This window comes from Crinia signifera, chromosome 12 (assembly GCF_055691185.1).
Source record: "Crinia signifera chromosome 12, ASM5569118v1, whole genome shotgun sequence".
Lineage (NCBI taxonomy): Eukaryota > Metazoa > Chordata > Amphibia > Anura > Myobatrachidae > Crinia > Crinia signifera.
In genome coordinates, this window is record NC_139228.1 from 30,039,473 (window position 1) to 30,055,887 (window position 16,415).

Genomic DNA, 16,415 nt, shown 5'->3' on the forward strand with positions numbered 1-16,415 from the left:
TTTCATACCCCCACTATCCACGTCGGCGTGGAGTTGATTTTATATAGTGTGGCGAGCACAGCGAGCCACCGAGCCCGAAGCGTGGCGAGTGCACGCATATTACTTTACATGTATTCCGCGTCCGCTCGCCGCGCTTCGGGCTCGGTGGCTCGCTGTGCTCGCCACACTATATAAAATCAACTCCACGCCGACGTGGATAGTGGGGGTATGAAAAGGTCGGAGGACGCGTACCGACGCCGCTCGCCACGCTTCGGGTTCACGTTCATACTGGGGGTGGCGTGGGGGTGCATTTAACATTGTAAGCACCCATTAGGGGGCTTATACAATGTAAAATCGCATCGCATCGCATTGTATGCCATATACAATGCTATCTAATTTTAACATTGTATGACATCGGGGGAAATCTCGTCGCATCGCATGCCTTATGGTCTGCGATGCGATGGGCGCCGTGATAGTACACAAGTACCTTAAAAGGTTGCGTGGTTATGGGTCATTGGATCGACCCTATTTATGTCGACATGCATTAATTCGACCACTGAAGGTCGACAGGGCTTACGTTAACACCTGAAATAGGTCAACATGGCCAAAGTCGACATGGTTGGATGGTCGACAAACATTTGGTCGACAATGGCAAGGTTGACAGTCAAAATGTCGACATGAGTTATTCACTTCTTCTTTTTTTTTGCCGACATATGCCCCTCAGAAAAGAATAGACAGAATCTGATTGGTTGCTATGGGAAACATCACCTCTTTTTCTTTTTCCAGTAGATTTAGTAAATTTACCCCTCAGTAACTTAGAATGTGTCATTCGTGGCAGCACAGGACACCACACGTTCCATTGTTGGACACTTGGATCTAGTGAACTGGCTTAATTCAGCATTGTGCAGCATCGCCATGACTGTGATAACAAGTAGGACATTCAAACTTGGGTTAATAGTATCAACTTACAGAAATGTCTCCCAAGTTTTGGGGAGTGAGCGCTAAAACCATCTAAGGACCTTTCCTACATCACAAATAAATGGTCCAGTCTGCTTCCCGGTTAGTTATAGGTTTGTCCAATTGGGAGCAAAGTACAAATAAAGGAAGTAACTGTATCTGGAACAAACCATGTTGCAGTGAGAGGGGTGCAAATATCTGTGCCGTAACTAGGCGTCTGTGGTTGGTGGTATCTCAGTTCCTACATTTGGCTATCAGGTTGCCTAGAACAGCACTCTGCTGCCAGAATCACTGCTGTAGTGCTATGTGCAGCTTCTTTTAGAGGCTACAGGCATCCATTCTGTAGTGTCTTTGGGCCAGATGCACTAAGCTTCAAAAGCTATAAAATGTAGAGTGATAAACAGCCAGCCAATCAGCTGCTGCCTGACATTTTTCAAACACAGCCTGTAACAAGACAGGTAAGAGCTGATTGGCTGTCTGTTTATCACTCTCCAATTTATCACTTTTGAAGCTTAGTGCATCTGGCCCTTTGGGAGGCCACGCTGTTTCCGCGACCGAGCTGCCCCATGTAGGAGTTAAATATGGAATAAATATGTGTAATACTATAGCAAACACTAGTCATACTTACTCTCTGTAGCAAGGTAAAAACTGTTATTTGTGCATCAACAAAAATGGCTATAGTTTTACTGAAGATCAGACACAAATGTTTGGTTATATATATAGAACCATTACTAGTCATTGCCAACTAGAGCTTAGACCAGTGGTGTCAAACTCATGACCCTCCAGCTGTTGTGGAACTAAACGTCCCAGCATGCCCTGCCACAGTTTTAGCCATCCATTATATAAAATCTGTGGCAGGGCATGCTGGGACGTGTAGTTCCACAACAGCCGGAGGGAACATGAGTTTGATACCACTGCCTTAGACATTTTGCATGGGCGTGAGGAATATATACGCCCATTGGATATTTCCACTAAAAAACAATTTGCAGCCACTTTTTATGAAAGAAGGATTTTTTTTTATTATTACTTTTAAAAAAAGAATTTTTTTTTAAAGTACCATATAAGCCCTTGAGAGAATGCGTTGCCCACATTTCTTCCAAACATACATACTATACGATGCTTTAGTTTACTTTATCACTCTCATAGTAAAGGAGTCAAAAAAAATATTCTGCTTACCATTAAAGTGGAGACACTGTAGGACGATCTATAAATGAATTGACCACACTGGCCAAGGACACCTGTTTCATGCACACAGTGGAGGTGGCCAATCTGTGAGATTAATCAATATTCAGGAGAATGCAACCTACAGTATATGTGTGCTCAGTGATCACTGTTCCTAGTAAATGGATTAGCTGCATCTTGAACATTGTCCAGAAGATGGCAGTGTGCACATGATAATAGTAATTATATAGCGCTTTTCTCAAAACAAAAAAGACACTTACTTTATATAATCAGATGGTTTTAAAATGATAAATAATTCCGTATAACAAATCAGTTCACCAAAATATGGGAAAGCTATGGTAATTACATTTACTGTTGATTTTCAAAACATGAAAAGGGTACATATGTGCTTATACTAGACTAGAGGAACCAAAGACACTGCAAAGAAGACTAAAATGAACATAAAGAAGGGATGATGGGGTTGCTTTTAATACAAGCAACAGAGCAATGCAGACAAAGTGAGCTTAATGCTGAATAAGAGCACTTCATACAGAAGAAATGAATCCCACAATAGACAAATATCAGATCACCCAATTTGTGAAGAAAAACCATAAACCTATATTTATGTATCAAAATAAACTTATTTGTCATATAATTTAAATACAGTTGTTCTAAAAAGAGTACAGATTGTTTTTTTTTAAATAGATTTCCATTAGAATATTTTGGAACCAATCACTTGACATTTGCGTATAAACCAGCTTGGAAATCCTTTTGCATTAGAAGAGACCAGATAATCAGTGGATGCCTCACGGATACAGCACGGGGTAAGATTATGGGCCTGGTTCTGCGATGGGCGCAAACCAGTAATTTTGTATGTGGAACAAACCATGCTGCTATGTAAGGGGATTTGTTTGTGGCATGCAGGGTAAATACTGGCTGCTTTTGCATGGAGCCAACAATTAACAGTTTATACACTGCAAGCTCGGTGTGATTTTGAACACACTGCTCTCACATCTCAGTCTCTATAGACCAGGCATGTCCGAACTATGGCCCTCCAGCTGTTGTGAAACTACAAGTCCCATCATGCCTTGCCACAGTTTTGCTATTTGGTAGTGCTAAAACTATGGCAAGGCATGCTGGGATGTGTAGTTTAAGAACAGCTGGAGGGCCACAGTTTGGACATGCCTGCTCTAAACAGTACATCTGCCCCATTTGCAGTGTATCATGTTTTTTGCCAGTTACTTGGGGCGCCCATGTTAAGTGGCTGTCCGGGATGAGGGACAAACTCGGACGTTTTGACTTGCAAGTGATTGCACCTTTGAAAAAAACATCTGAGTTCGTCCCGCATACCGCACGGCCGCCTAACTCGGCATTACATTCTGCCCCAAGTGGTTTTACCTTTGCTCCCATGTCAGAATTATCCCCTATACCAGGCATTCCCAACCACGGTCCTCAAGGCACACCAACAGTGCAGGTTTTGTAGATATCCAGGCTTGAGCACAGGTGACTTAATTAGTATCTGAGGGATTCTGATTAAACCATCTGTGCTGAAGCCTGGATATCACTAAAACCTGCACTGTTGGTGTGCCTTGAGGACCGTGGTTGGGAAAGCCTGCCCTATACATCATTATGTTAATCCCAGTTTAGCAAATAGAACACATGGTAACAAATTGAATTTTACAGTTGTAGATGTCCCAATCTGTGATAAAGGTACAAGTGCCACTGACACAGCTATAAATTGTGTACAATAGATCACTAATACTGGGGGATAGTAAACTGCTTGTCTGCAAGTGAACTGTGTAGTGGCTGATATGTTTGTGCATGGTGCCTCTGCAGTGTTTGTGCACGTGTGCCTCTGCAGTGTTTGTGCACATGTGCCTCTGCAGAGTGCAATATTTACATTTAGTAAATTCTCCATACTTGCCTACTTTAGAAAACTAGTTTCAGGGAGATCATGGTAGTAGAATTTTGCACCATTGAGGGGGCGTGTCATGCTCCACCCAAAGGGCGTGTCTAGTTCCATATATGGAGAGATTGTGAACGTGGCACCTAGAAGTGTGAGTGTGTACTGCTACATCTGAGAGGAATCTTTTTAAATTACTTCTATCCAAAGCAGTTAGTAAGAGCTACTATACTTGGTAAAGGGCTGGGAAATGGTGCTGGTGATTCAATGTAACTGTATCTATCTCTCATTCCTTTTTCCCCCCAAAATGTAACAGTTTAATGTGGGCTAGGTGAAATGAGGGAGATTGCTAGACTAATGAGGGAGAGAGGGAGATTGCGGCTATTTCAGGGAGTCTCCTGCAGAATGCAGGAGGGTAGGCAACTATGAAATTCTCTTTTTGCCAAGTTATCTCCAATTAGTAAATATTGAGTAGTTGATAAAGAAACACTGTTTGCTGTACGTCCGCTTACAACCCCCCCCCCCCCCCCCCATAAAAGGTGTATGCTTATTCAGAAAATTGCAGCTTGTGATTGGTCCTCCTGCTCACACCCTCCTTGCCCTGCATTTAAACTTCATTAACAATTGGTCAAATCTGGGAGATCTATGTATGAGGCCACTGTACTGAGGTTTCCCCTAACGATAACTGGAGTAGGAACTCCATAGGGCGTAGTGCAACTATATACTATAGTGACAAATTTTAAGCGCACTGAGGATTTGCTTGATATAGTAACCAGTGTTCGATGTCTGTCAGTTCACCTGGAGCCAGTGACATCATCCAATATTATGTTGATTACTGGGATCAGCACAGGTTAGCCTCTGTGTGCAGGCCTCCATTTATCCTACATATCATTTATATTGTTAAATAATGACAAAGAATTTTCTCGTTCACAAAGACAAATGTCAGATGAATTTTTGAACAAATTGCTAAATATTTGCTTACAGTGCCACTGGCAAAAGCGTTGGTCTGTATGTACAGAGATAGAAAAAAGCGTCCAACCATGGCTCTAATGGCTGTCGGACCTGTGTAATGCAGCTATACAGGATTGCTACTGTTGGGAGAACACCGCACATGATGAAGACAATGTCATTAGGCTGCAAAAGTATACCGGGAGTACTGAACCCTAACGCTGCTGTGGAACTACACATCCCAGCCAGCATGCCCTGACACAGTTCTGCTATTGGGGCATGCTAAAGCTGTGTCAGGGTATGCTGGGTAGGGTAGTTCCACAGCAGTTGACGGGCTTGTTATAATCAGTGTATAATATGTGTTTTGTATATGCATGTTGTAAGTGTGTGTATACTATTATTTCCTCTTCAAACCAAAACCTATAAAGTCACAGTGTCATCTATGCAGCTACACCAATGAGAAGTGCTGTAAAGTCCTTCTATGGCAGGTATGGGGTACCTTCAGCCCCTCAGCTGTTGTTGAACTACACATCCCAGCATGCCCTGCTACAATTTTGCTATTTGGCCATGCTAAAACTGTTGCAGGGCATGCTGGGATGTGTAGTTCAACAGCAGCTGGAGGGAAGAAGGTTCCCCATCCCTGTTCTATGGGCTGGAATAGGAGGCAGGTGTTCTCTACCCAGCTTTGAAAGATACAAGATTGCAGGGACGTTACGACAGTCGGATTCCCATCCTGAATACCCCCCACTAAGTCAGAAGTTATACAAAGTAGAAGTGTAGTATTGTGTCATGCCTAGCCCCGCCCCCTTTGCGTTGCTATGATGAGATTCGTCATGCAGCACAGGGAAAAACCTACGGCGACAGGACTTCCCGGCAGGGATCGGAACTATGACGACACAGTTCTCTTCAAGGTTGCAGCACCAAAGACCCCATTCATTTCTCAAGAAAGAGATTTGGGATCCAGGAAAGTAGCCCAGGAGGATATACCAAGATTTCGGGATCTCTTGGACATTCCGGGAAACTATATTGAAACGAAGGATCTTAAAAATACAAACTTCCACCAATAATCCCTGTCCCAACTAGTGGGGAGATTTAGCAATGCTTAGAGAGAGATAAAGTACTAACACATCAGCTTCTTTCATTTACAGGCTGTGTTTGATAAATGAGTTATGAGCTAATATTTGGGTAATTTGGGGTGTGCGGTACTAAGCCTTGCAGCCAATCAGCTCCAAACTGCCACATTACAGGCTCCCTTTAAAAAATGATGGTTAAGAGCCGATGGGTTGGCAGTTTTTCTCTACTTTATCACTCTCCAGGGCTAAATACTGTACATCTGCCCCCATACTGTATGTCTCTCCAAGTTTTAATAAATCTCCCTAAGAAGTGCCCAAAAAACTCTTATTGCTGAAAAGTTAGACCTTTAGTGTCATTACTGCTACAAGTATATCTATAGTACTAGTAACATGTAATTTATACAGTATGTCTGTATACCGATATGATCTCACCATGGTATAGTTATATTTTACCTGGATTGACAACATGCCGATTCATTTAATTACACGCCGATCCTTTAACACCTGAAAGCAACAAATAACCCTATTAAAAATAAAATGACAAAATCAGCAACACTTTTCATAACATATTGTTAGTTGTGCAGAATACTATCCCCCCCACACTCAGGATTAATCCTGGTTTACTGACACTTTACAGGGGAGATAAATATCGGTACCGATCTGTACCCATTTCACAGGAGCTGTAGTGATTTGCTGTGATTATCAGCATGCATACAATAGATCCCATTTGCTGAATCAGGAACAAGAGTTTTACTTCCCAACATACCAGAAATCACATGGGGCAGTGTCACAGCCCCTATAAGACCTAAAGTGTGGAATCAAAAATAGTTAATATAAAAAGAATCTATTCAAATGTGCATTTTGCTGAGCAGCTGTGTACGCCAATATATATAGGTAATCCGCACAGATCCTGTATTCGTGATAGCCTTACATGAGCCTAGTTTATCAATGATTGTACAAACCATTGGAGGAGATTTATGAACTGGAAAAAATACAAGGCAATAAGTGGACATGGGTCCTGTTCACTAAATGCACATATATATGGGACTTGTCACCCTAAAATAATTATATTTGTATATATAACTGCGCTTTAAAGTATTAAATGCAGCTAGGAGGTTCAAAAAGGCACATACATGCTGCAAGGAGGGTAGGGACATGGTACAAATGACATCATCAATCGTTACCAACCTCAGTAAGCAAAGAGTGGGAGTGGTGTGATGATGTCATTGTGTCATCATCACGCAGTTGCCGCTCTGATTTATAGAGATGGGTGGGTTTTGATGATGCAATGGCTCTCAATGCCCATTGACAATGAACCAAAAGATCAAACTCGGCGCAGTTTTTCTTTCATATTTTGACACTGAAAGTAGACAAATTTGGTACAGGCTATGGGTTGCTGCACATTTTCATTTGTGACCCCAAAATATATCGCAATATTGCAGATATGCCTCTTTTTAGGACAATGTGTGCTGTCATCCCAGTTGTACCTACCTTGCATGCTGAGGAGCCCATTTACTAACAAGTGAAAAAAAAGTGTTGTGAGTGATAAAACTCCCAACTGTCATTTATCAAACACATGAGCAGGGGTTAAAGTGAGGGGGAATGGGGTGGAACGGAGTTTCACCATTGCTAATGGTGAGGTGGAACATTTCACCTCCACATTGCCTCAGCACAGTAATTCTCCCAAAAAAGCATTCTAGTTTGCAGGAGATGCCAAAAACCCTACCACTGACCCTGTCTCTGCCTAATGGGGGGGGGGGGGGGGGGTAGGGGGTAAATAGGTGACATAGATAAATGAGTTCCCCCACCTATGTATGACCAATTTAAGTCCTGCACATGAGAGAAGCTGGACACATGACAAGAGCTGATTGGCTGGACCATTTATCATACACAACAAGCAAGTTTGATCAATTGTTGGAAAATGAGCTTTAAAGTCTTAATAGGTTTAACTTATCACATGCAAAAGCCGGTCAGTGGGTTTTTTTTTTCTGATCATACTAATGACATCATTTTGTGTGTGATCTTCCGGTTGATTCAAAATTCAAATCTTACAACCCAACGTTGTCAGGGCTGATATTAAAGTACCTCAGATCCCCCTCTCCCCACATAAAACCACAGTAAAATTATTTGAAAGCAGCATTTTATAGAAGGAATAAATTATCTAGATAAACGTTTCCACATCAATATAAGATAAAAAATATATCTCCCTGTAAAATCCCAAGTACAGTATGTAATGAACTTGAAAGCGATATTGCAAATTATGGATGAGAAATGGGTTACCTTCATCTGGATTCAGCAAAATCTAAAGGTTTTGTATAAAAAAATAAATAGAATTTTGGCTTTTAATGAAAAAGGAGAAGCCATATATTGTATTGGGGAAACGCCTAACAAACACTGAAATACAGGTGGGAAATTGTTAGGTTTTTTATCTCTATAGTGTATCAGCCCAACAAAAATATAATGGTTTCGGGTGTAGGCATGGGTTGGTAGTTATTACCAGCTGTCGTTAGACCATACCATCCATCATCAAGGCCAGATGGGAGAACCATAATTTGTTTGTCTGATATGTTTTTTTTTTAACTGTGATATAGGTGTATAATATATATATATTTATAGCCGTCTGTACTCAGATATTATAAAGGTAAAATTATAGGATTGAAAGTCAACTGTGTTTTTGAATTGACTCCCAATATCCAACCACACGGGCAAACAGCAACATGTGAACACAGTTACGTATGTACAGAGGTTTACAAGCTTTGATAAGGTGACCAACATTCCTCCTCTCCATTCTGTAGGATCTGTTACTCCTCTTCCGCCCATCGCTAGGTTGAGCTCCTTAGCTGGCGCACACGTATCCTTGGAATAGCCAGTGCGATTTGTAGGAAGTGACAATAACGTTATCGGACAAAAGCCACGATGACCCGTTCCTCGCTCTCCTTGGCATTTCCAATTTCCATATTTTCCAGTTTGCAGTGACTCTAAATTAAAGACGTAGGACAGATATTTTGCTACCACTGTGTAATCAGTTTTAAATTTGAGAATATTCTATTTTTTTTTTAATTCATTTCAAAGGTTGAGTAAAAATATGAAATAAATACAAAGGTGTGTTTAAAGCGACTCTGAAGAACAAACAAACACATAATAAAATAAAATAAAAATAAAGGAATCCTTGCTGGTTATTTTGCCGTAGGTCAAAGTCTTGGTGTTGCTTGGTACCTTATATTTGGCACAAATAGCTCTCTCCTGCTATTGTTATTAAAAAGTGACCAGTATTTAAAGTGTATCCATTGTCCTGTTCCAGTAATAGCTGGCTAGAAAGTGCTCCATTTTTCTTGATAGGATTCTTAGGAACTCAGAGTACCGCTGTTTTGCCCCAATGCTCCCAATCAACCATTGATACCAGTCAGAAGGTCCTTTTGAGCTGTGATTCGGTAATCTCCGGCAGTTGAAGAGCTGCTCTCTGGTTGGCTGGTACAATTTCCGCCCTGGAGATCCTCAACGATGATAGGACTGCCACCAGAAAAGAGCAGTACTTTGTTGCTAGCTTAACTTGGCTTCGTTTAGAACCCTTTGATGTAACAGTAGGCTTCCAGAGTGGAAAATAAGATGTAAAGTAACCACAAGGTCACAAAGAGCAAAGTTGTGATGAGTCTGCTCCCCCTGGAGCCACCCAGTTCCCCTCCAATACTAGGCCGCCTCCTATAGAGCAAGACACTAATGCAGACAAATGCAAAAATGGTGAAGAGGGTGACTGAGAAAGCTAAGCTCCCAGCTGAAACGCGGAACTCTTGTCCCTGATAAGCCCAGTAGATGGCAGCCACGGACCAGGCTAGACCTATACCTAGGAACACATTGACGGCATTGCTCCCAGTGACGTTGCCGATTGATGCGTCTGCGTACACGTCCTGTGTAGCTGCAACTTTGCTTGCAAATGTATCTAGGAGAAAAGACAATAATACACAGTGTATTAGAAAACCAAGAACATTGTCTATTTTCCCATTCAACGTACATGCTCTTAAATGGTGTATCTATTAGTCACTTAAAAACAAAAAGCTAAATAGCCTGTTTGAGTAGTGTATGTGGAAGAATCTACATTGACAGCGTTACAAAGTCTATTTCATGGATTAGGTTCCATGGCGTCCATGTCAGATGACTGAGGCGGCCATCTTCTTCGCTGAACTGATATTCATCCTGTCAACTGAATGAAGTTGGGACAGCGATGGCACCAGGGCCTGATAAAAGGTTCCAGGTGCCCTAGGCTAATACATATGTAGCTTCCCCTAAAATGCTGTTAAACACGCGTGTATGAGTGTTCAGGGACTCACCAGTCATGTGCATGGAACAAAGTTTATAAAACTGACATGTAGGATCTAATCATACTTGCCTACTTTTCAAAACTAGTTTCAGGGAGATTTTGGAATTTCGCACGGCACCCCATATTTGGACCAGAGTCAGATCAAGTGGGAGGCCCAGGGTGTCAGTGCCTCATACCTTAGGGGGCTCTTTGGCTGGAGTAATATTTATTTTCTTCTAACTCCGCATATTATATGTGATAATAAATGTGATACCTATGCAATAACGTCCAAATTCAATTTAACTATACTTACCTACTTTTCAAAAAGTATTTCAGGGACATTGTAAACTAAGCACCAGAATTGGGGGACCTTGGGCGGGCCTGGGAAGGTAGAACCTAGAAGCACTACTACATCTGAGAGGCGTGTCATAAAACTACTTCCATCCAAATGTAGATGAGCCCCAAAGCAGTTAGCAAGATCTGTTCTACTTGTTGAAGAAAAGACACCGTCAGGACACAGGCTGTGTTTCAAAAAGGCAGTAAGGAGCTGATTGGCTGGATGTTTATCTCTCCTTATCACCCTTACATTTATCTCTTGTTAAAGCTTAATACATCTGCCCCATTGTGCCTTATAATAACCAATGCAGGGAAATGGTACTGATGATTCCATTTGAATGTATAGATCTCTTTATATACAGTGGCATAGCAATAGCTCCCCAGCCCCCGCGGTCGCTTGGAGGCACTAGGGAAGTTTGGGCGCTGCGGGTTCTGCGGAAGCTATTGCCGCCGCCGAATCTCTGAGTCCCGGTGCTCCTCCTGTCACTTGTAAAATGGCCGCCCCCTTCACAGCAGACAGATATTAAGGATGCTAGAGGAGGCAGCGCCCCTTGAAAAGGGGGCGTAATTGCTCTGAAACGTTGGTTTGTTCTGCATTGCCTTAAATACACTTTTTGGAAAGTCCTACGAGTGCCGCTGTCTGTTTATTGTTTTGGCTACCTAATCTATCCGGAAGGCACCGGGGCACGTTTCATCCAGGCAGAGTGCCAGGCCGCACAACTTTCTCTCTCTCTCTCTCTCTCTCTCTCTATATATATATATAGGCGTGCGAACGGATTGCACGCAAAATAGATTTTCAGCAGCACCCTGAAAATCTATTTTGCGTGCAATCCGTTCGCAGGACTGCCGCATGACTTGCCTCCCGCCAGTCTCCAGCACGCCAAACAGATCACGGCGGCTGGGGACATAATGGGTGTTGCTGCTGCGTGGATGGACCTGCGTCACTGCTTCACTCAGCTCCATAATGTCAGCCCCCCGGCCCCGCTCTGAAAGGTTCCAGGTGCCCTAGGCTAATACATATGTAGCTTCCCCTAAAATGCTGTTAAACACGCGTGTATGAGTGTTCAGGGACTCACCAGTCATGTGCATGGAACAAAGTTTATAAAACGGACATGTAGGATCTAATCATACTTGCCTACTTTTCAAAACTAGTTTCAGGGAGATTTTGGAATTTCGCACGGCACCCCATATTTGGACCAGAGGCAGATCAAGTGGGAGGCCCAGGGTGTCAGTGCCTCATACCTTAGGGGGCCCTTTGGAGTAATATTTATTTTCTTCTAACTCAGCATATTATATGTGATAATAAATGTGATACCTATGCAATAACGTCCAAATTCAATTTAACTATACTTACCTACTTTTCTAAAAGTATTTCAGGGACATTGTAAACTAAGCACCAGAATTGGGGGACCTTGGGCGGGCCTGGGAAGGTAGAACCTAGAAGCACTACTACATCTGAGAGGTGTGTCATAAAACTACTTCCATCCAAATGTAGATGAGCCCCAAAGCAGTTAGCAAGATCTGTTCTACTTGTTGAAGAAAAGACACAGTCAGGACACAGGCTGTGTTTCAAAAAGGCAGTAAGGAGCTGATTGGCTGGATGTTTATCTCTCCTTATCACCCTTACATTTATCTCTTGTTAAAGCTTAATACATCTGCCCCATTGTGCCTTATAATAACCAATGCAGGGAAATGGTACTGATGATTCCATTTGAATGTATAGATCTCTTTATATACAGTGGCATAGCAATAGCTCCCCAGCCCCCGCGGTCGCTTGGAGGCACTAGGGAAGTTTGGGCGCTGCGGGTTCTGCGGAAGCTATTGCCGCCGCCGAATCTCTGAGTCCCGGTGCTCCTCCTGTCACTTGTAAAATGGCCGCCCCCTTCACAGCAGACAGATATTAAGGATGCTAGAGGAGGCAGCGCCCCTTGAAAAGGGGGCGTAATTGCCCTGAAACGTTGGTTTGTTCTGCATTGCCTTAAATACACTTTTTGGAAAGTCCTACGAGTGTCACTGTCTGTTTATTGTTTTGGCTACCTAATCTATCCGGAAGGCACCGGGGCACGTTTCATCCAGGCAGAGAGCCAGTCCGCACAACTTTCTCTCTCTCTCTATATATATATATATAAATATATATACATAGGCGTGCGAACGGATTGCACGCAAAATAGATTTTCAGCAGCACCCGCGGTGGTCAGGACTGCCGCATGACTTGCCTGCCACCGGTCTCCAGCATGCCAAACAGATCACGGCGGCTGGGGACATAATAGGTGTTGCTGCTGCGTGGATGGACCTGCGTCACTGCTTCGCTCAGCTCCATAATGTCAGCCCCCCGGCCCCGCTCTGACCTTTAGACGTCACGACGCACAGCGCGCACACCCGCTCCGTCCCACAACCCACCTGTCTGGTCTCCTACCTGCTCTCTCCCACCTCCCGCCCGCCTGGTCTCCCATTATGGTAGGTGGCATTATACTTGATGGGCATTAAAGTGTGTGTCAGTATGTGGAATGAGCATTACAATTTGCAGCATTATGTGGAATGAACATTTTGGTGTGTGTTGGGCATTATGGTGTTTGGCATTATGTGGAATGGGCTTTAATGTGTGTTGGGCATTATGGTGTTTGGCATTATGTGGAATGGGCATTACAGTGTGTGGCATTATATGGTATGGGCATTACAGTGTAAATTTTTGCAGCGTGCCTTTGGCAATCACTGTCCAGATTTCTACTGAATTTAAGGGGTATGATTCTATCTACAGTGCATATACATAAATAAATCACCTTGTATTTTGTGTGCATTGATGCCCAATACGAGTTTATAGACACGCCCAGAAGGCGGTGATGGACACACCCCTCCAATGGTGCACCCTCTAAAACAATGGGCTGCGCACGCCTATGTATATACATATATATATTTCCCCAGGTACTCTGGATCGGTTACCCTTTGAGGGTTTAGCCACAGCAGAGACGCACAGACATGAAAGGTGGAACTGATCAGTTACATCCCTTGTCTGTTCTATTTGTACATAATGCCTATTATCCGAAACAAAAATGAGCAATGAGAGACAATAGATGGGAACGTTATATACAAAAATATGTATGACATGGATAATAGTAATGCCATGACTTATTTCAGTTGTGGCATGGGGTCAGTGATACCTGGTGCATTCGCTGTATGATGCCAAAAAAAAGAGCATGACCTAGCAGGAAAAGGCGTGGTCTTGGCAGAACCCATCGCTTACATTAATTAGGGGGAATTAACTGGTGGGAAGTGACATGGCCCCATAAGGATCCCCCATTTACATCACTGTGACAGCATGCTAAGCACTCCTGAAAATGCTGGGCTGCCTCTGAAGAAGCTTACTTTAACGCCAACTCCTCCATGGTGACATGAGCTCGGTGCTGCGCAATTATGTCACAGCACAGCACCCAGCTCCCGTCACTCTGGAGGGATGTCCCACTCTGAAAGGTTGACACCCGGGTGTTGCCCGCACATCCATAGTGATGCCTTGCTTGAACCACAGTAATTGGTAAAAATTTCCCCTGATTGAACTTACCAGGCACAGATGTGCCAAAGGCCACAAACACGACCGCAGTAACAGAGTCTTTCAAGCCGATGGTACAGCCAAAATGAGAAGCAAGGTCTCCGATGATGGCGGTAAGGATGCCAATGATGAGGATTGACACAACAAAGCACGCCCATCCGTTCATATATTCCGTGGGGGGAACACATGCAAAGAGTACTTTCCAAAACACGGTCAGGAAGTGCATGACGTAGTCAAAACAAGATGGCAGCCGCTCCTCCCCAGACTCATCTTCATCTTCATCTCCAGCTACATATAAACAAAGAAAACCGGCTTAACAACTTGGACTCATAACAATATTGGTGCATTTATTTCCTTCACACAGTAAGAACATACAGACTGCTGAATGAGGCAATATTCCAGAGAGTTTTAAAACACAATTCACTAGGAAACTGATGAGGCCTCGGTCCATGGTCTAATGCAGGCCTTGGCCTATAATTCATACAACTCTAGCAGACGTAACAGTATTGTATTAGAGACATACATATATGTGGAATCTACAAGCTCTAGAATGTAGGCAAGTCCTAATTTAGTCCTCCGTGCCCCCTTCGCCCAGATGTACCCATCATGGATTACCCTTATTAAAATTAAATGCAACGCAGTAAAATATTGCTAAACTAGATGGCCCGTATGAAAATTCCGCATGCAAATAAAATACGATTAATTTAATAGCGAGGTTGGTGGTTTGTAGTAGGGCGAAAGAACCGGTTCATTTGTAGCCATTTTGAGTAGCCGAGAAAAAAACGATCATCTTAGCCGTGCCGTACCGATGCATCCAGGGAAAAAAAACTCTAGGGCCAAAAGTAAATTTTTAACTTTGAGTTTTAAACAAACAATACAATGTACAATTCTAAATTAACAATTTGTCAGAAGCCGATAACTTAATCTTTAAAATGGTACCTCGTATCGATTTTGGTTAAGTATGATGGGAGAAAAAGGGAGCGTCACCAAAAAATCACCTTCTAGAAATAATATATACAGTATATGATGTATCGTATGTATTACAAAAAAATAAAAAATCAATGTTTTCACAAGTTATTCTTGTGTTCGATGCTTACAAACATACAAAATGTTCCCTGTTTGAAAATACCAAATAGCTAAAATAATAAAATAAAATAACCCCCCCCCCCCCCCCCCGTATTCAGTGGGACAGTCCTAGGATTGTGTCCTGATGAGAGGGGGGCGCACACACACACACACACACACACAACACTGCTCTTGCAAAGCAGCAAACAAGTAGTAGATGAGCAGAATAGATGACACACACATCTAGTCACAGTGAAGGGGGAAAAGCTTGGGTGATGCGATTGGGTGGTGCACCTTTTATAGAGGCCCCACCCCTTTTTATGAGCATGAAGGGTCCCGATTCAACAGTTTGTATAGTGTCTAGGCTGACAGTCCTTAGGTTGACACCAAAAGGTCAAAATCAGCAAAAGGTCAAATGGAAAAGGCCAACACCTGAAAACATTGACATGAGTTTTTTGTAAGATTTTTTGTGTCAGTGTCAACAACTGTTGACATAGATGCAACAACTCGTGTAGTGCGTGCCCTCACCTTGCTCAACACACTTTACCATTCTCAATAGGAGTCCACATGGATGTTAAAGTATGAAGAAGTCCAAAAATGGGAAAAAGGCATGTCAACCTTTTCATGTGCCAACTTTCTTTTCATGTCGATGTTTTGCTTGTGTTGCCTTTTTGCATGTTGACATTTTGTTGCAACCTATCAACCGGATACATTATAAAATATAGCCAAAATCTTCCATTTGCAAAGGTTATTGATGTGTTGGGTAATCTTACCAGCACTGACGGTAATGGCTTCCATGAACTGATCCCTCCAGGAATGAGTCCCTACAACCAATGCAAGGTTCGTCTTCTTAATGAGCTTGTCCACGGTGCTCTACCAAGGGCAAAAGAAAGATACACACTGTGTGAGACATTCATTACTACCGCCATAAAGATTCACGCAGGTTCCACTTTGATGTGGTCGTACTCCTGACCTGGACAGCCTGATGGAAGTGTCCACATGTGAATTTTGACTATGGGGACGATTCAGCCCTACTCGTTGCGGGCCCCCTTCCCCAATCAAAATGTTTGTGAGGGGCAAAGTGGAGAAGTTGCGTATAGCAGCCAATCAAACTCCCACTGTCATTTTATACACTGTGCTAGATAACTGACAGAA

The 16,415-nt window shown here is 42.9% G+C and overlaps 1 protein-coding gene across 4 annotated transcripts in view; it reads right to left on the reverse strand.

Annotated features, from left to right (window-relative positions):
* Nucleotides 1–693: 693 nt before the first annotated feature.
* The window catches only part of SLC8A3 (solute carrier family 8 member A3), a 248,324-nt gene continuing 232,602 nt past the window's right edge, over nucleotides 694–16,415 (reverse strand). For all 4 annotated transcript variants that reach the window (XM_083166353.1, XM_083166350.1, XM_083166352.1 and 1 more), the window contains 3 exons: nucleotides 16,034–16,133; nucleotides 14,208–14,483; nucleotides 694–9,958 (listed from right to left, as the gene is read on the reverse strand). In XM_083166353.1, the coding sequence (XP_083022479.1) occupies nucleotides 9,582–9,958; nucleotides 14,208–14,483; nucleotides 16,034–16,133 (753 nt within the window). In that variant the 3' untranslated portion in view covers nucleotides 694–9,581. The remainder of the gene's footprint in view (nucleotides 9,959–14,207; nucleotides 14,484–16,033; nucleotides 16,134–16,415) is intronic.